The 25323-nt window shown below is 49.3% G+C and overlaps 1 protein-coding gene across 1 annotated transcript in view; it reads right to left on the bottom strand.

The window, feature by feature from the left end:
* The window catches only part of WNT7B (Wnt family member 7B), a 95825-nt gene that overhangs the window by 14409 nt on the left and 56093 nt on the right, over positions 1-25323 (bottom strand). Inside the window, exons 2-3 of the mRNA XM_038756589.1 lie at positions 23745-23971; positions 4886-5157 (exon numbers count right to left, since the gene is read on the bottom strand). Coding sequence (XP_038612517.1) covers positions 4886-5157; positions 23745-23971 — 499 coding nt within the window. The remainder of the gene's footprint in view (positions 1-4885; positions 5158-23744; positions 23972-25323) is intronic.

Below are 25323 nucleotides of genomic sequence, written 5' to 3'. Positions count from 1 at the left end.
CCTCAGTGATAAATTCCCAGCCCCCCAAGTCAAAGCAACCAAGGCTTAGACCTTGGTTGCCCACACCCATCCTCCTCACAGATGCGGATATGTGTAATCAAACCCCGATTTCCCCTACTTCGCCTCAACATGTTCACACTACTCTCTGTCATGTCTTTGTCCTCTCTCCTGTTCCCACTGTGTGTATTCATTCAATCGTATTTATTATAAGGAAGCAGCATGGCCTAGAAGATAGAGCCTGAGACTGGAAGTCAGAAAGACCTGGATTCTAATCCCGGCTCCACCCCTTGTCTGCTGTGTGACCTTGAGCAAGTCACTTCACTTCTCCCTGCCTCAGTTACCTTATCTGTCAACTGGGGATGAAGACTGTGAGTCCCATGGAGACAGGGACTGCGTCCAACCTGATTAGCTTGTCTCTTAGAACAGTGTTTGATACCTACTAAGATCTTCCCATGTACCACAATTATTATATGGCACGCATTGCACACAGTAAGCGCTCAATAAATACGATTGATTGATTGATTGATTGATCTGCTGATCTGCACCCATTAGACTGTAACCTCCCGGCAGGCAGGGAAAGTGTGTTTTGCTTCTGTTGTGCTTTCCCTTGTAGTAGTAGTAGCATTTATTGAGTGCCCACTTAGTGTGGTGCACGATACTAGGTTCTTGAGAAGCACAGAATGATTCAGTGTCGTATTCCCTGCCCAAAAGGAGCTTCCACTCTAACGGAGGAGATGAATGTAAAAATATTTATACCTAGTGCTCAGTAAAGGGCCCTGCACACAATAGGTGTCCAGAACAGTGTTCTGCTCTCAGTATAGTGCTCTGCACCCACAGGGTGTGCTCTACAATCAAACAGTCATACTTATTGGGTGCTTACTGTGTGCAGAGTACTTTATTAAGGGCTTAGGGCTGTACAGGTCCCTCATCTGTAAATTGGGGATTAAGACTGTGAGCCCCACAAGGGACAACCTCATCTCCTTCTATTCCCCCCGGCGCTTAGAACAGTGCTTTGCACATAGTAAGTGCTTAAAAATACCAACATTATTATTAGTATTATTACAACGTAACAGAGTTATCTGTTATCATCATCAATGGTATTTATTGAGTGTTTACTGTGTGTACTAAACGCTGGACCAAACACTTGGGAGAGCACGCTACAACAGAAGTATCAGACACATTCCCCATCCACAACGAGCTTACAGTCTACAGGAAAACTCCGATCCATTACCCCAGTCCTGAAGGGACACTTCATTCAATCGCATTCATAGAGTGCTTACTGTTGTGCAGAGCACTGTACTAAGCTTAATCGATAACCAAAGCTCACTCCCTTCCCGGTACGCACCCTCGGATACTCCGCTCCACTTCTGGTTTACTGTGTGTCCTTGGGCAAGCCGCTATAACTTTCTGGGCCTCAGCAAGGAGAAACGTCTGAGTGGCTAGCCACTGTCCCGTCCTAGAGAAACTGACGGCGATCGGGGACAATCAGTCGCCAGAAGGGTGAGGATCTGGAGCCCATATCGAAGAGGGTGAACAAGTCCACAGCCTCCGGCTAAGGACACGCTTCAAGTCTCCAGAAGCCTCTACATAGCAGCATTAGGAAGGCTATTTGCTGAGCGCCTCCTGTGTGCCTGAGCTGTACCTAGTAAGTGAGCTTGCGCAGCATCTCTGTTTATTATTCATTCATTAAATCTCACTGATTGAGTGCTTACTGCGTGCAAAGCACTGTACTAAGTGCTTGGGAGAGTAAAATAGAGCAAGAAACAGACACATTCCCTGCCCACACGGGAAGAGGAGCTGTAAGGTCCAAGGAGTCCCTGGAGAGTGCCACCCCCCGAGATTTAGGGAGAATTCCTAAAGTGCTCCTTGGCTAGTCTCACTCTAGGCAGGTGTGTGTGTGTGTGTGTTTGTGTGTGGGGGGTGGGGGGGATGAGCCTGAGTCTGCACATGTGAGTGTGTGGGTGTGTGAAGGAGAGTGGGTGTTCATGTTTGAATGTATGTGAATCTGCATGTGTGTTGCGTACATGAGGGTGTGGGTGAGTGTGAATCACACATCTTAGTGTGCATGTGAGAGTGTGTGTGCATATGGATGGGGAATCTGAATGGCGCACTTTAGTGTGTGTGTGTGTGTGTGCGTATTTGGATGTGGGTGAGTGTGAATCGCGCATCTTTTTTGTGCAAGTGGATGTGGGGGGGTATGAATGGTGCATCTTTGTGTGTGTGTGTGTGCGTGCGTGTGTGCATGTGGCTGAGTGTGAATTGTGCATCTTAATGTGTGTTTGTATGTATGTGCCTGTGTGTGTTTGGATGTGCACCCCTGACGGAAGCGGCAGCATTCCCAGCTGCAGGCCGGGATCCGATCAGGGCTGGGGCTGGGGCTGGGGGCTGCGGGCCGGGACAGGGGCCGGGCTGGGACCACGGGCATCCGAGGCCTTTGTTCGGAATTGGAGTGACTAAGTCCCCCTGCCTCTGTGGCCCCTGGATCCCTGGATGACTGACTCACCATGGAATGTCACAGATTTCTAAACCCAGAATCCGGCCACTGGGGACAAATTCCCATGAACCCCCCCCTGCCCCCGCCCCCTCTTCTCTTCTCCTTTTCCCACGAGGGCTGGCGGCCGACACTCTTTCCCCAACAATCAGCTAGTCACCACTGGTGTGGTCTGAGTGTCTGAACTGGGAGTGGAGCACTTGACCATAGACATGATCCCTGCCCTCAAAGAACTTCCAGTCTACTGGGTGCAGAGCACTGTACTGAGTGCTTGAGAGTGGACAGTAGACTTAGTAAACAATCCCTGCCTTCAAGGGGCTTACGGTGTGTAGAGCACTGAACTGAGCACCTGAGAGAGGACAACAGAGTTAATAGACACGATCCCCGCTCTCACGGAGCTTCGAGTCTCCATGGGTGCAGAAAACTGGACTGAGCGCTTTGCAGAGGATGGTGGAATGAGAAACAGGGTCCCTGCCCTCAAGGAGCTTCCAGTCTAGCAGAGGAGAAGCCACAAACTGTGGGCCCAGGAGAAGGAGAGAGCGCTTCAGTCACTGGGAGCGTGAATGCCTCTGGATCGATAGGTCGATCAATAAATGCCCCTTCATGGAAGTCAAGATGATATAGAGAGCAGTGGGAACGAATCCCATGCCAGGGTGGGGACTGCCATGGAAGAGGCCTTCTTTTTTTTCCAGTATTTGTTAAACATTTACTATGTGCCAGGCACTGTAGTACTAATAATGATGGCATTTGTTAAGCGCTTACTATGTGCAAAGCACTGTTCTAAGCACTGTAGTAAGCTCTGGGGTAGATACAAGCTAAAAATAATAATAATAGTTGGGGTATTTGTTAAACTCTTATTAGGTGCCAGGTAGTAAGTGCCGGGATAGATACAAGATAATTGGATATGCTAATCAGGTTTGGACAAAGTCCATGTCCCGCATGGGGCGCACAATCTTAATCCCATTTTACAGATGAGGGAACTGTGGCCCAGAGAAGTGAAGTGACTTGTCCAAGGTCAGCAGCAGACAAGTAGCAGAGTCGGGATTAGAACCCATGTCCTTCAGACTCCCAGGCCCCGGCTCTATCCACTAGGCCAATCTACTTCCCATTGATGGAATCTGCCTTTTCTTGGAGAGCTCCTTACTCTTCTCCATCGGATGTTATCCAGTAGCCTGGAGCTCACACGTTTAGCACAGTGCAGTGCTCCCAGAGGGCACTTGGTAGCTACCGTAGCTGCCACTATGCCAGCCTTGCTGAGAGTTTTCCGAGGGTCCTACTAATTGGCTCTCAGGTTGGCATGAAACCAGCCAGCATTTCTCAATTCCTTCCTTCCTTCCTTCCTTCCTTCCTTCCTTCCTTCCTTCCTTCCTTCCTTCCTTCCTTCCTTCCTTCCTTCCGTCCGTCCGTCCGTCCTTCCTTCTTTCCTTCCTTCCTTCCTTCCTCAAAACACCATCCACTCTCCAAATTGGAATTTCCCATCACATGGTCAGGGGGTTTAATCCCAGCTCCTCGACTTTTGTCTGCTGTGTGACCTTATGCAAGTCACTTCACTTCTCTATGCTTCAGTTACCTCATCTATAAAATGGGGATTGAGACTGTGAGCTCCACGTGGGACAGGGACTGTGTTCAACCCGATTTGCCTGTATCCACCCCAGTGCTCAGAACGGTGCTCGGCACATAGTAAGTGCATAACAAATAGCATAATTATTATTATTATTATACACTTAGATCTGTGACCTTTGGACAATTGATATTCGCCTCACCCCCAACCCCACAGCACATGTGTACAGATCTTTAAATTATATGTTAGAAATAACATTTATTCATGTTAATGTCCATCTCCCCCTCTAGACCCACAGTTCTTGATGTGCAGGGAACACATCTGCCAGTTCTGTTCCATTGGACTCTCCCAAGCGCTTAAAGCCATGCTTTGCACACGGTAAGCCCTCAATAAATATCACTGATTGATTAATGGATGGTCCTGAGAGCATCCTGTTACCACGGAGACAGAATCGTGAGCCAGGTGGGCCTTGGATCTGCTCAGCTAGAGGCCCCCTCCCAGCCCCAAGGCACTTATGTCCGTATCTCAAATTTATTACTTTATATTAATATCTGTCTCTCCTTCTAGACAGTGAGCTCGTTGTGGGCAGGGAACATATGTTTATTGTTACATTGTACTCTCCTAAGCACTTAGTACAGTGCAGTGCACACAGTAAGCTCTCAATAAATATAACTGAATGAATTGAACAAACAAGGCCGCTGGTTCCTGAATAAATACTCAGGAGGGCAGGGCAGTGGATGAGGACAGAGAACCAATTCTGACTCTCTCCCAGCCCCTCGGCCTCCCAGCAGTCATCCCCAGTCCTCCCGGGCCTCCGGGGCCTGGCGGGTTACCTTTCTCCCGGCCTCATTGTTGTGCAGGTTCATCAACCTCCGGGCGTTCTTCTTGATCTCGCGGGCGTCCACGAATCTCCGGGAGAAGTCGATGCCGTAGCGGACGTCGGCCGAGCATCCTCCCCACTTCCATCCTTCCTCCTGGTTGTAGTAGCCCTGCTTCTCCCGGTCACAGCCGCAGTTGCTGAGGTTCCCCTGGCTGCAGGCGGCCGTGATGGCGTGGGCCACCCCAGCTGCCGTGATGGCGTAGGTGAACGCGGCCTCCCTGCTCCCTGGTAATAATAATAATAATAATAATAATAATTATGGTATCTGTTAAGTTCTTACTATGTGCCAGGCACTGTACTAAGCGCTGGGGTGTTCTGATGATTTTGACACCTGTCTACATGTTTTGTTTTGTCGTCTGTCTCCCCCTTCTAGACTGTGAGCCCGTTATTGGGTAGGGACCGTCTCTGTATGTTGCCAACTTGTACTTCCCAAGCGCTTAGTACAGTGCTCTGCACACAGTCAGCACTCAATAAATACGATCGAATGAATGAATGAATGAATACAAGCAAATTGGGTTGGACACGGTCCCTGTCCCAGGTGAGGCTCACAGTCTCCATCCCCATTTGACAGATGAGGGAACTGAGGCCCAGAGACTGATAATAATAACAATGATGATGATGATGGTATTTGTTAAGCACTTACTATGTGCTAAGCACCGTTTTAAGCTCTGGGGTAAATACAAGTCTACCAGGTTGGATGCAGCCCCTGTCCCATCACAGTCTTACAGTCTTAATCCTGTAAGGCTCACAGTCTTAATCCCCATTTTCCAGATGAGGTAACTGAGGCACCGAGAAGTAAAGTGACTTGTCCAAGGCCACACAGCAGACATGAGTCAGAGCCAGGTTTGGAAGTGAAGTGAAGTGAAGTGACTTGCCCAAGGTCACACAGCCAACAAACAGAAGGCGGTCGGGCAGTCCCGACGGTCCATCGGCCCGGGGGGTTCAACCAGTCAAACAGTCCGGCAGGCTGGTCGATCGACCCATCGGTCGTTCGGGCTATCGGTCCATTGATTAGTTGGTCGGTCATTCGGTCCACCGATCGAATAGTTGATCAGTCCGTCGGGCAGTCAGACAAGCAGAAAGATTCCTATTTCTTTCGCCAAACAATACCAGGAAATAGTAATCTTCCCGCTTGAAAAATCAGGCCCAAAATGCCCATGCTTTCCCTAAATGTCCATGCTTTCTCCTATACTTAGAACATTACTGGAACCCATCATTAAGTCTGAATAACATGTTGTTATTATTATTATGCCTACTATTATTACTAAGAGCAGATCTTCCATTTCCCCACAAATCCACTGGCACCCCTACAGAAAGTCGTCTTTCTAGGTTTACAGCAGAATGAAGCAGCGTGGCCTAATGGATAGAGCACAGGTCTGGGGACTCAAAGGACCTGGGTTCTAATCCCAGCTCCACCACTTGTCTGCTGTGTGATCATGGGCAAGTCACGTCACTTCTCCGGGCCTCAATTACCTAACCTGTAAACGGGGGATTAAGACTGTGAGTCCCATGTGGGACAGGGACCGTGTCCAACATGATTAGTTTGTATCTCTCCTAGCACTTAGAACAGTGCTTAGCACATACCAGCATCATCTTCATCATCACCAATAAAGAGTGCTGAATATCCTCCTTAGTGCAGCTGCCTTGAGAGCATAGCAGATGTTTTTTCAATGATTTTTTTAAAATGTTGTTAAGCCCTTATTATATACTGAGCACTGGAGTAGATACGAGCTAATTCTGTAGGACACAGTCCATGCCCCACTTGGAGCACACAGTCCTAATCCTCATTTTACAGATAAGCACTTAGTACAGTGCCCTGCACGCAGTAAGCACTCAGTAAATACGATTGATTGATTGATGAGGGAACTGAGGCACGGAGAAGTGAAGCAACTTTATCCGGCTTTCCCTCAGACCCAGCTCAGGACCGGCCTCCCCTCAGACCCAGCCTTCCCTTGGACCCAGACTTCCTTCGGACCCAGCTGAGGACGGGGCTCCCTTCAGATCTGGCTTACCCTCAGACCCGGCCTTCCCTCAGACTTGGCCTTCCCTCAGACCCGGCCTTCCCTCAGACCCAGCCTTCCCTCAGACCCGGCCTTCCCTTGGACCTGGCCTTCCCTCAGACCCAGCTCAGGCCTGGGCAACCCTCAGATCCAGCCTTCCCTCAGATCCGAATTTCCCTCAGACCTGGGCTTCCCTCCAATCCAGCCTTCACTTAGATCTGGGCTTCCCTCCGACCCAGCCTTCTCTCCGACCCAGCCTTCCCTCAGATCTAGGCTTTTTCCTCAAATCCAGCCTTCCCTCAGATCCGGCCTTCCCTCTGACCCTGCCTTACATTAGACCCAACCCAGGCCGGACTCTCCTCCAATACCTGCCACGCTCTGAAGGGAGCTCTCAACACCCACATGAAAACACGAGCCAGAGGCCTCTGGCCTCCTCACTCCCACACGAATCCTCTCCCCATCTGTCAACACTCCTTTCTCTAACCCAGAGTTTCTAACCTTCCCCCTCCTGGAAACCCCTCGTCCCCCTTCGATTCTGCCCATCATTGCCTGCCCTTCTTTAGCAGAGCTGCCTCCTCCAGGATGTCTTCTCTGATTGATTCCCCCCACCTCCGCGGCCGGATTTCTGCCTAATCCCCCTGAGACCCTTAAGCTTCTTCAGTTGCTATCGATGTCCTCATCCACTCATATTTATCATTTGTGGCTGATCTGACATGTCTAGCTGGAACCTGCACTCATCGGCTTGCGTCAGCTTGCTTTCCAATCAGCTCGCCGATTCTTCAAGGGCAGGGGTCACGTCCGATATTCCTTCAGAATGACCCCCCCCAACCAACTGCCTAGTAAAACACTCTGCACACAGAGTAGCCAATACAGCATCCTCCATGTAACAGACACTCAGTACAGTGCTCTGCATAAAACAATGCTCAGTACAGCACTCTGTACACAGCAGATCCTCAGGGCAACACTCTGCACACAGCAGGCACTCAGTACAGTTCTCTGCACAAAGCAGGCAACTCGGTACAGTGCTTTGCACACAGTAGGCATTTGTTTCAGTTCTCTGCACACCACAGGCTCTCAATGCAGTATCCAACCTGATTACCTTGTATCGACCCAGGGTTTAGAACAGTGCTTGGCACATAGTAAGTAATGATGATGGTCTTTGCTAAGTGCTTACTATGTGTCAAGCACTGTTCTAAGTGCTGCAGTAGATATGAGCTAATCAGGTCATATCTGACCATCCGCTAATCAGGTCATATCTAATCAGGGCAGTCCCTGTCCTACATGGGGCTCACAGTCTTCATCCCATTTTACAGGTGAGGTAACTGTGGCCCAGAAAAGTGAAGTGACTTGCCCAAGGTCACACAGCAGATGAGTGGAGGAGGCAGGATTAGAACCCAGGTCCTTCTGATTCTCAAGCCCATGCTCTATCCACTAGGCCATGCTGCTTCTTAACAAATACCACAGTTTTTATTATTATTATCATTACTGTTACATAGTGTTCTGTACACATTAGGCGCTCAGCACAGCGCTCTGCACATGGTGCCCGATACCGTGGTATGCCCACGGGAACGGTACCAAATTGAACTGATTGAATATATCCACAGATAACTTTCTGGGCTAGAAAAATCAAACACCCAAACACCCACCCGTTGGGTAAGGCATGAAAAGTAAATAAACCAGTATCATTTCATGCAACAGTGGATTGCATAAGGGAGAACGACTCAACTGGGCTCCCTTCTCTTTGGAAAGTCTCACTTTTCAGGGCCACATTATGCTCGTGCGTGTCAATAAATCCCCTCCTAAGGGGAAACGACTTACTTCTTCTAACTCTCTCCCCAAACGAGGATGTGTGGAATTTTCTATTTCTATTTCGCTGTTTGTGCGCCAATTGATATATCAGATTTCTGAACATTGGAATGAAGTCAGTCTGCTAAAATATTGACTCAAAGTGCAGACCACACATTACTGGCCTTTCATCTGAAAATATTTAGCATTTCTCTGCAGATTGTGTTCTGCTAATTCACTGTCATTTGGTGATGTGGGCGAGGGAGAACTCCCGGCAGAGAGCTCGATTCCCGTGTCCAGAGGGTCACGGGCTGGCGAGGCAGGGTTGCCGGGATCCAGCGGACATCCCGCGTTCTCCTCCCAGAAATACGGAGTGGCTAGAGCACAAGCGAAGGGACTTTGGGACACTTCAAGAGGTCAGAAACTGTGGCTACTGACTCTATTGTCCTCTCCCAAGCGCTCAGTACAGTGCTCTTCACACGGAAAATTGTAAGTTCCTTTAAGGCAGGTATAATGTCTACCAACTCTGATGTCTCCAGCCAACAGCTGTCTCTGGTCAGTGAGCTTCTCTGGCCAATGGATGTCTCTGGCCATGGGCCTTTCTGGTCAGTGGGCCTCTCTGGACAATGGTCACCCCAACCAATGGGTGTCTCTGGACAATGGGTTTCTCTGACCAAAGACTGAGGCACCACAGTACCTTAATAATGATGGTACTTGTTAAGCACTTACTATGTGCCAAACACTAAGCACTGGGATAGGTATGAGTTAATCAGGTTGGACACAGTCCCTGTCCCTCATGGGGCTCCCATTTTACGGATGAGGTCACTGAGGCCCAGAGAAGTGAAGTGACTTGTCCAAGGACACAGCAGACACGTGGCAGAGCGGGGATTAGAACCCAGGTCCTTCCGACTCCCATGGTCGTGCTCTATTCACTAGGCCATGCTGCTTTCCTGACTCCTCTGAAATCAAAATCCTTTGGGACATTTTTACGTCTGTCTCCACCCGTTGGAGTGGAAGTTCCTTGTAGGCAGCAAACTTATCACGGTGTTACTCTGTACTTCCCAAGCACCCAGTACAGAAAAACACACCAAGTAGGCGCTCAATAAGTGCTACTACTACTACTAGCACTGTGATGTCAAGGTGACCGATCTCTCTAATGAATGATCCAGCCAGGAGGGGAAGGTTGAGAAAGTGACCTAAGACTTCAAAAGATAGAGGTTGTGTCAATCAATTGCATTTTTTATTGAGTGCTTACTATGTGCAGAGCATTGTGCTAAGCGCTCGGTGACATACTAAGCACCTGTGTCCACACAGGTGACTTCTAGAACCTTCATCATAATTATGAATCGTATTTGCTGAGCCTCTACTGTGTGCAGAGCACTGTTCTAAGCTCTTGGAAGAGTATGGTAGAGTCAGTGGGGATGACCCCTGCTCTCAAGGAGCTTACTGTCTGCAGAGTACTGTACTAAGTGTTTGGTAGAACAGGGACAAGTTACCAGGCAGAGTCCTTGCTCCCTACGAGTGATAGTCTACTGTGTGCAGGGCACTGTACTGAGCGCTTGGGAGAATATGCTTCAGTTAGTAAACACAGTCCCTGCCTTCAAGGAGCTTACAGTCTACTGTGTGCAAAGCACTCTACTGAGTGCTTAAAGAATATGGTCCAGTTGGTAGACAGGGTACCTTCCCCGAAGGAGCGGAAAGTCTTAACTCTAGACCTGAGGACTCCCCCGCTTCTGGCCAGTCTCATTCAGCCCTGGGGGATCCCATCGTTCAATTATTATTATTATTATTATTAATGGCATTTATTAAGTGCTTACTATGTGCAAAGCATGTGGTTAGTAGTAGTAGTAGCATTTACTGAGCGCCTCCTGGGTGTGTTTTTCTGTACTAGGTGCTTGGGAAGTACAGAGTAACAATGTGATAAAGTCCCTGCCTACAAGGAGCTTCTACTTCAACAGGAAGAGACAGACATAAAAATGTCCCAAAGAATTTTGATTTCAGAGGAGTCAGGAAAGCAATGTGGCCCAATGGATAGGGCACGAGCCTGGAAGTCATAAGGACTTGTGTTCTAATCCTCCATTCTGATTCAGAGCAACCAAGGGCTCTCTGACCCGGGGGGTGGGGGCATCCTCCTGAGGGGGGGACCAGCGCAGAAAATCATCGACCGCGTCCTCCGGAAGCCCCGGAGCCTCCAAAGCCCAACGTTCGGGAGTGTGACCATGAGGCAGAGCCTCTGACTGGCTCCTCCTCTCCCTAGTAATAATAACAATAACTGTGGTATTTGCTAAACTGCATGCCAGGCACTGAACTAAGCACTGGGGTGGATACAATGGGGTTGGACACAGTCCCTGTCAATCAATCAATTGTATTTATTGAGCGCTTACTGTGTGCAGAGCACTGTACTAAGTGCTTAGGAAGTACAAGTTGGCAACATATAGAGACAGTCCCTACCCAACAGTGGGATCACAGTCTAAAAGGGGGAGACAGAGAACAAAACCAAACATACTAATAAAATAAAATAGAATAGATATGTACAAGTAAAATAAATAAATAGAGTAATAAATATGTACAAACATATATGGGCTCACAGTCTCAATCCCCACTTTACAGATGAGGTAACTGAGGCCTAGGGAAGTGAAGCGATTTGCCCAAGGTCACAAGCAGACAAGTGGCGGAACCGGGATTAGAACCCATGACCTTCTGACTCCCGTGCTCTACCCACTCCGCCATGCTGCCGGTCTGCTGACTCCCAGGCGTGGCTCTGTCCACTAGACCATGTTGCCTCCCATTTGAAATGCAAATGTCCTTCCTCCCGTCCCTCCCCCCAAAAACCATTCCCCCACGTGAAGGGCTGGATGAGCTTTGTGCTATGCCCAGTCAGGTTCGATTTGGCCACATGATGTGATGCAACTCAGTGTTCCATAGCGTGATGATCCGCACATGCTCCCGCCCCACAGTTAACTTTGAGCACCCCTTGTACGGCCTCTCCCCCCTGCCCCCCCCCCAAACCCCTGGCAGGGGGCCGGGGGAGGCGCGTGGAGGGTCTCCCGCAGTCTCCAGGAGGTCAGACAATCCATCAGACGTATTTATTTAGCGCTCACTGGGTGCAGAGCACACGGTAGAAATCACTTTCTATGTGCCCTCAGGTGTCCGGAGGACTTGAACCCAGAGCTCTGTCCTGCTGAGCTTCTGTCGCCAATAAATCAATCAGTCAGTCAGTAAATCTGTGGTGTTCACGGGACATTTACTGGGTGCAGAACACCGAATGGAGTGCTTGGGAGAGATGATAATAATAACAATTAATAATAATTATGGGACTTAAATGCTTATTGTGTGCCAAGAACCTGATATAAGGTAATCAGGTTGGACACAGCCCCTGTCCCACATGGGGCTCACGCTCTTATCCCCAATTTACAGATGAGGAAACTGAGGCACAGAAAAGTTAAGTGACTTGCTCAAGGTCACACAGCAGATATGTGGCAGTGCCGGGCTTAGAACTCACATCCTCTGGCTTCCAAGCCGAGGCTCTTTCCACTGAGCCACACTGCTTCTCTAAATCTTTTTAATCACATCTCTTCCAAGAAGCCTTTATGTTGCCAACTTGCACTTATGTTGCCAACTTGTACTTCCCAAGTGCTTAGTGTGCTCTGCACACAGTAAGCACTCAATAAATACGATTGATTGATTGATTGATTGATTGATTAAGCCCTCATTTCCCCTATCCCCCCTGCACTATTCAATTGGCTGTGTGCCCCTTAAGCACTTGAAGATCTGTCCCAGCCCCAAAGCACCTATGCTCATATCCTTATATTCTACCATTTCCCCTACCTAAAATTCACTTTAAGGTTTGTAAGCTTCTCTACCAACTCTATTGTATTGTATTGTATTTCCCTAATACAGTGCTCTGTACACAGTAAATACTCAATCAATTCCATTGATTAATTGACTGATTGATTGAATGAATGGCACAAGCCACTAGCACTACCATCCACTCCTCTGCATGGGTTTGATCAGTCAATTAGTAGTATTTATTGAGCACTTACTGCATGCAGAGCACTGTACTAAGTGCTAGGGAGAGGACAATATAACAGGCTTTTTAATGGCATTTGTTAAGCACTTACTGTGTGCCAGAGACTGTTTTAAGTTCTGGGGTCGATAGAAGCTATTCAGGTTGAACACAGTCCATGTCCTACATGGGGCTCAGAGTCCTAGTCCCATTTTAATAACAATAACAATAATAATAATGATTGTGGTATTTGTTAAGTGCTTACTGTGTGCCAGGCTCTGGCCTAAGCACTGGGGTAGAGAGAAGGTACTTGGGTTGGACACAGTCACTGTCCCACATGGGTCTCACAGTCTTAATCCCTGTAATAATAATAATAATAATAATAATAATAATAATAATAATAAGCCCACTGTTGGGTAGGGACTGTCTCTATATGTTGCCAACTTGTACTTCCCAAGCACTTAGTACAGTGCTCTGCACACAGTAAGCGCTCAATAAATAGGATTGATGATAATAATAATAATAATTGTGGCTTTGGTTAAGATCTTACTATGTGCCAGGCACTGTACTAAGCACTGGGGTAGATAGAAGGTAATTGGGTTGAACACAATCCCTGTCCCACATGGGGCTCATACAATAGAACCCAGTTCCTCTGGCTCCCAGGCCTGTGCTCTGTAGACATGTTCTCTGCCCACAAAAAGCTTACAGTCCAGAGGATTCGTGTTCCTGTCATCTGGGGTCTGAAGCCTTTCTCCCTGATGGGAAACTACTTGCTGAGAACCCACTGAAAAAAAACCAAAACAATCCCCAAATCATATAGCACACTGAGCATCAGGGCCGGAAGATCGGTAATGACCAAATGCCATCAGGTGCTTTTCGATTCATAGCGACTTTATGGACATATTTTCTCCAGAAAGTCCTCTCTTCTGCCATAATCCATAACCTTGCTAACGGTCCTTCTGTTGTCACTGTTGCGGTTTCTAGCTGCTGGTGGGCCTCTTTCACATTTTTTAAAAGTCCAATCTGCCCTGTGCTCCTGTTTCCATTGCACATTTGGACAGAACATGATTAAAGAGACAACATTCTCCCTTTACACGAGTCTGTCCTGGTGGAACTCATTGCGTCCACTGGCATCCGTGTGCCACCCTGCTCCTATCGATGCCAGCTTGAGATGTAAAATCTACACCAGTTGTCCTTTGGCTGACGTAAGGAGAGATGTGGCCTGGAAGAGCTTCAAGAGGAAAGGAGTTGTGTTATTGATGGAAAGCAATACGACCTAGTGGATAGAGCAAGAGCCTGGGAGTCAGAGGACCTGGGTTCTACTCCCAGCTCTTTTACAGGTCTCCTGTGTGACCTTGAGCCAGTCACTTCACTTCTCTGGGCCTCGATTCCCTCGTCTGTAAAATGAGGATTAGGACTGTGAGCTCATGTGGGACTCCTTCTAGACTCTGAGCCCATTGTTGGGTAGGGATTGTCTCTATTTGTTGCCTAATGGTACTTTCCAAGCGGTTAGTACAGTGCTCTGCACACAGTAAGTGTGTAATAAATGTTTTGCTGTCTGTCTCCCCCTTCTAGACTGTGAGCTCATTGTTGGGTAGGGACCGTCTCTATATGTTGCCGACTTGTATTTCCCAAGCGCTTAGTATAGTGCTCTGCACACAGTAAGCGCTCAATATATATGATTGAATGAATGAATGAATGATTCACTCTGTACTAATCAGTCAATCTATCACTGGCATTTATTGAGCACCTACTCTGTGCAGAGCACTGTACTAAGTGCTTGGGAAAGTACTCCACTGCCCGGGACAGTGTTAATGGGACTGGAGGAGAGAGTTGGGGTGTTGTCACCTCAGCTACAACCTCACAGATTGACCATCATTGTCGGAGGGTGAAGACAATCAAAACAATCAGCACTAGCATATTTATTAAATGCTTATTATGTACCAGTCACTGTAGTAATAATAATAATAATGAAAAATTATGGTATTTGTTAAGCGCTTACTATGTGCCAAGCACATAGAATTAGCAGGCACGTCTCCTGCCCATAATAAGCTTACAGTATATAGGGGAGCTTACCTCAGCATTTAATAGAGAAGCAGGTGGCCTACCGGAAAGAGCACGGGCCTGGGAATCAGAGATCATGGTTCTAATCCTGGCTCCGCCGCTTGTCAGCTGTGTGACTTTGGGCAAGTCACTAAACTTCTCTGTGCCTCAGTTACCTCATCTGTAAAATGGGGATTAAGACTTGAGAGCCCCACGTGGGACAATCTGATTACCTTGTGTCTACCCCAGTGCTTAGAACAGTGCTTGGCACATAGTAAGCGCTTAACAAATACCATAATTATTCATTATTATTATTATTAATACAGTGACTGGTACAAAATAAGCATTTAATAAATATGCTAGTGCTGATTGTTTTGATTGTCCTCACCCTCCGACAATGATGGTCAATCTGTGAGGTTGTAGCTGAGGTGACAACACCCTAACTCTCTCCTCCAGCCTCATTAACACTGTCCCGGGCAGTGGAGTCAATAATAATAATGGCGGTAGTTTTTAAGTGCTTACCTTGTGTCAAGGACTGTTCTAAGCGCTGGGTGGATACAACCTAATTAGGTTGGACACAGTCCCTGTCCCACACGGGGCTCACAGTCTTCATTCCCATTTTACAGATGAGGTACCTGAGGCCCAGAGAAGTGAAGTGACTTGTCCAAGGTCACACAGCTGACAAGTGGCGGACCCGGGATTAGAACCCAGGTCCTCCCAGGCCTGGGCTCCATCCACTAGGCCGTGCTGCTTCTCAGCAGGCCAGACAGCTAACAGCTTCTGCTGCAGAGAGATCACAGGAAGACCTGTAGCCATAGTCCAGGTGGAAGGGGTTTGGCTTTTTCGGGAATTCCTCCCCATGGCACAGATAATAATGATAATATTTGTTAAGCACTTCCTAAATGTTAGGCACTGTACTAAGTGCTGGAGCGGAGAGAAGCCAATCGGGTTGGACACAGTCCCTGTCCCACATGGAGCTCACCGTCTCAATCCCCATTTTCCAGATGAGGCAACTGAGGCCTGGAGAAGTGAAATGACTCACCCAAGGCCATACGGCAGACAAGTGGTGGGGCTGGGATTAGAACAGATGAGCTGTGTGTTCCAGGCCAGCCGCCCCCACGGGAAGGGCAGGAAAGCCTCAGCGGCGCCCGAGACGGCCTCCCTCTGTCCCGTCACCACTGCCCCCTCAGACCACGCTGGCCACCAGAGCTTCCCGGGGGCAGCCAGAGCCGATTAAACATTGATTGGGCTGCGCTCGGAGGGCACGGTTGTTTGGATAGTTCTGCCCATTGATCACCCTCACTGCTCGGGGGGTCAGGCTCGTGAACCAAGGCTCGAGATTTGGGCCTCCGAGGTAGTGCTTCCCCTTTCGGAGCCGAGGTATGGACTGAGTGCTCACTGGCTGGGGGGTGCTGTACTGAGCGCTTGGGAGAGTACATGGAGTTAGTAACAACTGTGGTATTTAAGTGCTGATTATGTTCCAGGCAATGTACTAAGCTCTGGGGGGATACAAGCAAATTGGGTTGGACAGTCTTAATCCCCATTTGACAGATGAAGTAACTGAAGCACAGAGAAGCTAAGTGACTTGTCCAGTGTTACACGGCAGACAAGTGGTTGCCTACCCACCTCCATAACAGACAAAAACTCTTCACCATTGGCTTTAACGCACTCCATCACTTTGCCCCCTCCTACCTTACCTCGCTTCTCTCCTTCAACAACCCAGCCCACACACTCCACTCCTCTAGTGCCGCTAACCTTCTCACGGGGCCTCCATCTCGCCCATCTCACTGCCAACCCTGGGCCCCCGTCCTGCCTCTGGCCTCCAGCACCCTCCCTCCTCAACTCTGCCAGACAATGACTCTCCCCCTCCCCCTTCAAAGCCTTATTCATTCATTCATTCATTCATTCAATCATATTTATTGAGTGCTTACTGTGTATGCATCAGCCTCCTCTCTGATCTCCCATCTTTCTGTCTCTCAATCAATCAATCAATCAATCGTATTTATTGAGCGCTTACTATGTGCAGAGCACTGTACTAAGCGCTTGGGAAGTACAAATTGGCATCACATAGAGACAGTCCCTACCCAACAGTGGGCTCACAGTCTAAAAGGGGGAGACAGAGAACAGAACCAAACATACCAACAAAATAAAATAAGTAGGATAGAAATGTACAAGTAAAATAAATAAATAAATAAATAAATAGAGTAATAAATATGTACAACCATATATACATATATACAGGTGCTGTGGGGAAGGGAAGGAGGTAAGACGGGGGGATGGAGAGGGGGACGAGGGGAGAGGAAAGAAGGGGCTCAGTCTGGGAAGGCCTCCTGGAGGAGGTGAGCTCTCAGCAGGGCCTTGAAGGGAGGAAGAGAGCTAGATTGGCGGATGGGCAGAGGGAGGGCATTCCAGGCCCGGGGGATGACGTGGGCCGGGGGTCGATGGCGGGACAGGCGAGAGCGAGGTACAGTGAGGAGATTAGTGGTGGAGGAGTGGAGGGTGCGGGTTGGGCAGTAGAAGGAGAGAAGGGAGGTGAGGTAGGAGGGGGCGAGGTGATGGACAGCCTTGAAGCCCAGGGTGAGGAGTTTCTGCTTGATGCGCAGATTGATCGGTAGCCATTGGAGGTTTTTGAGGAGGGGAGTAATATGTCCAGAGCGTTTCTGGACAAAGATAATCCGGGCAGCAGCATGAAGTATGGATTGAAGTGGAGAGAGACACGAGGATGGGAGATCAGAGAGAAGGCTAGTGCAGTAGTCCAGACGGGATAGGATGAGAGCTTGAATGAGCAGGGTAGCAGTTTGGATGGAGAGGAAAGGGCGGATCTTGGCAATGTTGCGGAGCTGAGACCGGCAGGTTTTGGTGACGGCTTGGATGTGAGGGGTGAATGAGAGAGCGGAGTCGAGGATGACACCGAGGTTGCGGGCTTGTGAGACGGAAAGGATGGTAGTGCCGTCAACAGAGATGGGAAAGTTAGGGAGAGGACAAGGTTTGGGAGGGAAGACAAGGAGCTCAGTCTTCGACATGTTGAGCTTTAGGTGGCGGGCGGACATCCAGATGGAGATGTCCTGAAGGCAGGAGGAGATGCGAGCCTGGAGGGAGGGGGAGAGAGCAGGGGCAGAGATGTAGATCTGGGTGTCATCAGCGTAGAGATGATAGTTGAAGCCGTGGGAGCGAATGAGGTCACCAAGGGAGTGAGTGTAGATTGAGAACAGAAGGGGACCAAGCACTGAACCTTGGGGAACCCCCACAGTAAGAGGATGGGAGGGGGAGGAGGAGCCTGCAAAAGAGACTGAGAAAGAACGACCGGAGAGATAAGAGGAGAACCAGGAGAGGACGGAGTCTGTGAAGCCAAGGTCAGATAACGTGTTGAGGAGAAGGGGGTGGTCCACAGTGTCAAAGGCAGCTGAGAGGTCGAGGAGGATTAGGACAGAGTATGAGCCGTTGGATTTGGCAAGCAGGAGGTCATTGGTGACCTTTGAGAGCGCAGTTTCCGTGGAATGAAGGGGACGGAAGCCAGACTGGAGGGGGTCGAGGAGAGAGTTGTTGTTGAGGAATTCTAGGCAGCGCGTGTAGACAACTCGTTCAAGGAGTTTGGAAAGGAATGGTAGGAGGGATATGGGACGATAACTAGAAGGTGAGGTGGGGTCAAGAGAGGGTTTTTTTAGGATGGGAGAGACATGGGCATGTTTGAAGGCAGAGGGGAAGGAACCAGTGGAGAGTGAGCGGTTGAAGATGGAAGTTAAGGAGGGGAGAAGGGATGGAGCGAGAGATTTCATAAGATGAGAGGGAATGGGGTCAGAAGCACAGGAATGGGGTCAGAAGCACAGACCCCACTTCAGTCTATACTTCACGATGCTGCCTGGATCATCTTTGTGCAGATATGCTCTGGGCATGTTACTCCCCTCCTCAAAAATCTCCAGTGGCTGCCTGTCAACCTACGCATCAAGTAAAAACTTCTCACTCTTGGTTTCAAGGCATTTCATCACCTTGCCCCCTCCTACCTCACCTCCCTTTTCTCCTTCTCCAGCCCAGCCCACACCCTCCGCTCCTCTGCTGCTAACCTCCTCACTGTACCTCCTTCTCACCTGTCCCGGAGTCAAACCCCAGCCCACGTCCTCCCCCTGGCCTGGAATGCCCTCCCTCTGCCCATCCACCAAGCTAGCTCTCTTCCCCCCTTCAAGGCCCTACTGAGAGCTCAATTCCTCCAGGAGGCCTTCCCAGACTGAGCCCCTTCCTTCCTCTCCCCCTTATCCCCCTCTCCATCCCCCGTCTTACCTCCTTCCCTTCCCCACAGCACCTGTATATATGTATATATGTTTGTACATATTTATTACTCTTTATTTATTTATTTATTTTACTTGTACATATCTATTCTATTTATTTTATTTTGTTAATATGTTTGGTTTTGTTCTCTGTCTCCCCCTTCTAGACTGTGAGCGCACTGTTGGGTAGGGACTGTCTCTATATGTTGCCACCTTGTACTTCCCAAGCGCTTAGTACAGTGCTCTGCACACAGTAAGCGCTCAATAAATATGATTGATTGATTGATTGATTCCTCCCTTCAAAGCCCTACTGAGAGCTCACCTCCTCCAGGAGGCCTTCCCAGACTGAGCCCCCTTTTTCCTCCCTTCCTCCCCATCCCCCCGCCCTACCTCCTTCCCCTCCCCACAGCACCTGTATATATGTTTGTACCGACTTATTACTCTATTTATTTTACTTGTACATATTTACTATTCTATTTATTTTGTTAATGATGTGCATTTAGCTTTAATTCTATTTGTTCTGATGACTTGACACCTGTCCACATGTTGTCTGTCTCCCCCTTCTAGGCTGTGAGCCCGTTGTTGGGCAGGGAACATCTCTATACGTTGCCGATTTGTACTTCCTAAGCACTTAGTACAGTGCTCTGCACACAGTAAGTGCTCAGTAAATATTATTTAAGTCCCATCTCCTCCAAGAGGCCTTCCCAGATGAAGCCCCCCTTTTCCTCATCTCCCACTCCCTTCTGCATCCCCCTGACTTGCTCTGTTTTCTCTCCCCACCCGCCTCCCAGCCCCATAGCACTAGGGTCCATATCTGTCATTTATTTAAATGAATGGCTGTCTCCCCTCTAGACTGTAAGCTCATTGTGGATGGGAATCTGCCTTTTATTGTTGTACTGTACTCTCCCAATGCTTAGTACAGTGCTCTGCACACAGTAAGCACTCAAATACAATTGAATAAATGAATAAGTGAATGAATGAACACCATTCCCTTAGCCTTGGGAGGCCAGTGTGGGGGCCGGCCGGTCGGTCGGCTGGGGGCTGGGTGCAGCTGGGGCCTGGCAGGGCCAGGTTGGGGGGCAGGAGGTGGGGGGTCCAGACCCAGGGCCATGCTGGGAGCTGTCTCTGAGCCTCCCTGGCTGCGGCTGACTGACTTGGTATTCAGCTCGGGCCTCCGGGGCTCCGCCAGCCCATTGTGCTGTCAAGCTTCGAGCTCCTGGGCACAGAGCCCCGGGAGTGAGAACAATCCAGGCCGGAGGCATCCAAGAACAGCTCGGCCACTGCCCGGCCCGGAGCCGGTCCCCCATCCCTGGGGGGCTGCCCCTTTCATGCTTCCCTCGGCTCACAGAGGCCTCTGGCCGTGAGACCCGTACTGGCCCTGGGCTCGCAGTGAGCAGAGGCCACGGAACAGTTCTAGACTCTCAGCTCATGGTGGCTCTGGCCGTGGGTCCATCTGAGGCCTGAACACCCAGGGGAAACTGGACTGAGGGGCCATTCTGGCCCTGAGCTCAGAGGACGCTGGGCCGTGGGCCCTAAGCCCTTAGTGGCCACTGACGGTGGGACTGACTGAACCCTGAACTCCCAGCGGATGCTGGGCTGAGGGACTGTGGGCCTGCTGGCCATAATAATAATAATAATAATAGCAGCATTTATTAAGCGCTTACTATGTGCAAAGCACCGTTCTAAGCACTGGGGAGGTTACTAGGTGATCAGGTTGTCCCACAGTCTTAATCCCCATTTTACAGATGAGGTCACTGAGGCACAGAGAAGTTAAGTGACTTGCCCAAAGTCACACAGCTGACAACCGGCGGAGCCGGGATTTGAACCCATGACCTCTGACTCCAAAGTCCGTGCTCTTTCCATTGAGCCATGCTGCTTCTCTGAAGCGTGAAACTGTCCAAGATCTGGACCCCCATTTCCTGATTTGGGGTTCTGGGGCTGGGATGGATGGCCCTGACAGCTCAGGCCTGGGGACGCCTGGTCACTGCCAAAACCATCTCAACTGCCCAGCACAATCAACCAATCAATGGTAAATTTACTGAGGACTTACTGTGCGAAGAGTACTAGACTAAGCTCTTGGGGGAGTCCAATACAGCAGAATTAGCAGACAAGTTCACTTGCCCAGGCTGCCCCTGGAGGAAAGCACCTAGTTCCATCTGTCCCCCACCCTTGCCGAGGCCTCATCGCTGGGGGTTCTTCAAATGTCACAGACTAGGAAGAAGCCCCCTGCCCATTCTTCTCGAGGTCACCCCAAACTTGGAATGATTATTATCATCATCATTATTATTATTATTATTATTTATCCATGACCTTCAGGCACAAGATATTCACCCCACCCCCAACCCCACAGCACTTACGGTACATATCTTTCAATTATATATTATAAATGACTTATTTATTCATATTAATGTCTGTCTCCCCCTCTAAACTGTAAACTAGTTATGGGCAGGAAATATGCCTGCTAATTTTAGGGTATTATACTCTCCTAAGCAGTTAGTACAGTGCTCTGCACATAGTAAATGCTCAATAAATGCAATTGATTGATTGATTATTATTGCTATTATATTTATTAAGCACTTACTATGTGTCAAGCACTGTTCTAAGTGCTGGGGTAAGTACAAGTCAATCAGGTCGGACAACCTCCCTGTCCCAAGTGGGGCTCACAGTCTAAGTAGGAGGGACTAGGATTTAATCTCCATTTTGTCGAAATCCCCTCCCCTGGCCTGTTATGTGACCTTGGGAAAGTCACTTAACTTCTCTGGGCCTCAGTTTCCTCATCTGTAAAATGGGGATAAGATGTTTGTTCTTGCTGCCCCCTCACCTATGAGGCCAATATGGGATAGGGACTAGGTCTGACCTGACTATCTTGTTGGGTAATAATAATAATAGTAATGATAATGGCATTTATTAATCACTGACTAGGTGCAAAGCACTGTTCTAAGCGCTGGAGAGGTTACAAGGTGATCAGGTTGTCCCACGGGGGGCTCACAGTCAATCCCCATTTTACAGATGGGGGAACTGAGGCCCAGAGAAGTTAAGTGACTTGCCCAGTCACACAGCTGACAATTGGCAGAGCCGGGATTTGAACCCGGTACCACCTCTATATGTTGCCGACTTGGACTTCCCAAGCACTTCGTACAGTGCTCTGCACACAGTAAGCACTCAATAAATACGATTGAATGACTACCTACCCCAGCGCTGAACACAGTGCTTGGCACATAGTAAGTGTTTAACATAGTAAGTGTTTAACAAATATCACTATAATTATTCCTAGTCCAGTGTGTGGTACATAGTACAGAATTCGCCCCATAGTAGGTACCTAATACAGCATTCGGCATACAATAAGCAACCAGTACAGTGCTCTACACACAGAAGGCACTTGGCACCATACTTTGCACACACCAAGTGTCCAGTACAGCCCTCTGTACACAGCAGACAACCAATAGACTGCTCTGCCCAGAGTAGGTGCCTAGTACAGTCCTCTGGACACAGCAGACATCCAATACAGTGCTCTGCACAAAGCAGGCACCCAGAACGGTGGTCTGTACCCAACAGGAAATTAGAACAGATTCTCTGTTCACAATAAGCAACAAGTACATCCTTTTGCATGAATTAGGTGCCCAATAAATAACCTCATTGATCAACTGATTGTGGCAAGTGTCCAATCCCAAAGGACACAGCAGGGGGTCAGGCTACAGTTAGACCAAGATGGTGGGAGCTCACAGGGGCAGGAAGAAATGGGTAAAGGGAGGAGGGGAGGAAGAGGATGAGGAGGAGGAAAAGCAGGAGGAGAAAGAAGAAAAGGAGGAGAAAGAGGAAGAGGAGAAGGAGGAAAAGCAGGAGGAGAAGGAAGAAAAGGAGGAGAAAGAGGAGAAGGAATTGTATTGTACTCTCCCAAGCACTTTGTACAATGCTCTGCACATGGTATGTGTTCAATAAAGAAGCATCAATTGATTGATGGAGGAGAAGGAAGAGGAGGAGAAGAAGGAGAAGGAAGAGAAAGAGGCGAGAGAGCTAATTATCTTGTATTGTATTCTAGACTGTGAGCCCACTGTTGGGTAGGGACCGTCTCTATATGTTGCCAACTTGTACTTCCCAAGCGCTTAGTACAGTGCTCTGCACACAGTAAGCGCTCAATGAATACGATTGAATGAATGAATGAATGAATGAAAAGGAGGAGGAAGAGGAGGAGAAGGAGAAGAGGGAGAAGGAAGAGAAAGAGGAGAGCTAATTATCTTGTATTGTATTCCCCCAAGTGCTTAGAACAGTGCTCTGCACATTAATAAGCACTCAATGAATACCATTAATTGATTGACTGATTGAGGAAGAGGAGGAGTTGTATTGTGCTCTCCCAAGTGCTTAGTACAGTGCACTGCCTACAGAAAGTGCTCAGTGAAAAGCAGTGATTGATGGATTGAGAAAGAGAAGAGTGGACGAAGGATAAATCTGAGTTCTATTGTTCTCTCCCAAGTGCTTACTTAGTACAGTGCCCTGCACACAGAAAGTGCTCAATAAAAAGGACTGATTGATGGATTGAGGAGGAGGACAGAGGAGTTGTCCTATACCCTCCCAAGTGCTTAGTACAGTGCTCTGCACACGATAGGTGTGCAGACCGATGGATTGAGGAAGAGGAGGAGGAGTAGGAGGGGAAGAAGAGGGAGGAGGGTGGCCGGGATGGGGATGGCAGGGAGGGGGGAGAGGAGGCGGTCCTCTTACCAACGCGCAGCTCCTGTCCGAAGACGGTCTTCTCTCCCAGGGCGGAGCAGTTCCAGCGTCCGTAGCGGAACTGGTGCTGGCACTCGTCGACGCCCATCTGCGCCCCTTCCCCGATCACGATGATGGCATCCGGCCGACTCTGGCAGATGGCTCTCTGCCGCGGCGCCAGGCCCGGGATCTTGTTGCAGATGATGTTGGCGCCTAGAGCCACCACAGACGACAGAGCTCTGGGGGAGGGGACGACACAGAGATGGGCAGAAGTGAGTCTGGCACCTGAGGGCTGAGGGGGAGGGTTGGGGATGCGGCTCAGAGGGCATGGCGGGCCCCCCCGAGGGTGCTATCAGTCGGATTTATTGAACACTTATTGTGCGCACGGAACTGTACTAAGCACTTGGGTGAGTCCAATACAACAAGTGACAAACACGTTCCCTGTGCGTGGCAAGCTTACACTCTAGAGGGGAAGACTGACATTAATATAAAGGAATTTATTACGGATACGGACATGAGTGCTGTGGGGCTGAGGGGGCATAAATAAAGGGAGGAAGTCAGGGCGATGCAGAAGGGAGTGGGATGAGAGGAAAGGAGGGCTTAATCGGGGAAGGTCTCTTGGAGGAGATGGGCCTTCAGTAAGGCTTCGAAGCAGGGGAGAATCGTGGTCTGTCAGATATGAAGAGGGAGGGGTGGAATGTGGGTGAGGGGTCAGAGATGAGATAGATGAGACTGAGGCACAGTGAGAAGGTTGGCATTGGAGGAGCGAAGTGTGCTCTGTACACAGTAAGCGCTCAATAAATACGATTGAATGAATGAGTAGGAGGGTAGTGAGGTGAGGTAGAGGGGGTATTGTGATGGAAGGCTTTAAAGCCTTTGGTGATGCAGAGGTGGATGAGCAGCCCAGGAGGTTCTTGAGGACCCTCAAGACTGAGGCCTAACTGAACCCCCAGACCAGCGGGGGGAGGAGGGGCCCTTCGGACCCACGGCAGAGGGAGACCAGAGAGCCTGGTGACGACGGGTCCTGATTTTGAGGGGACCATCCTCACGTTTGAGGAGCTACCCTGCCATCCTTTCAGCTGCTCTGACCCCATAGATGTGCCAACAAACCCAACTTTCAAGACACTGGGCCAGGGAAGACACTCATAAATCTCACCCCGTGGGGAGAGGAGCGGGAGAAGGGAGGTGCAGTGGTCTTGATATTTTCCGAGTGCTCTCCACGTGCCAAGCACTGTGCCACCGAGGCAGATCTGGGTGGGTCAGATTGTACATGGTCCTGTCCCCAACCAGGGCTCACAGTCTGAGAGGGAGGGAGGGCGAGGATCTTATCCCCATTGCACAGACAAGGAAACCGAGGCCCAGAGAGATTCGGAGACGTACACAAGGTCACATGGTGGGCCAGGGGCAGGACCAGGATTAGAACCCCAGTTTCCTGACTCTCAACCCTGTTCTCTTTCCACCAGGCCACAAGGCCCACATCGAGTCCATCCCCCTGCATCCAAACCGTCCTGGAAGGCACCTCCCCTCAATTAGATTGGAAGCTTACTGAGGACAAGGAACTTATCTACCAATGGTGTTTGTACTGTATTTT

The sequence above is a fragment of the Tachyglossus aculeatus genome, chromosome 14, assembly GCF_015852505.1.
Source record: "Tachyglossus aculeatus isolate mTacAcu1 chromosome 14, mTacAcu1.pri, whole genome shotgun sequence".
NCBI classification, from domain to species: Eukaryota; Metazoa; Chordata; class Mammalia; order Monotremata; family Tachyglossidae; genus Tachyglossus; species Tachyglossus aculeatus.
The sequence above is the reverse complement of the archived record's forward strand: the minus strand, read 5'-3'. Positions and strand labels throughout refer to the sequence as shown.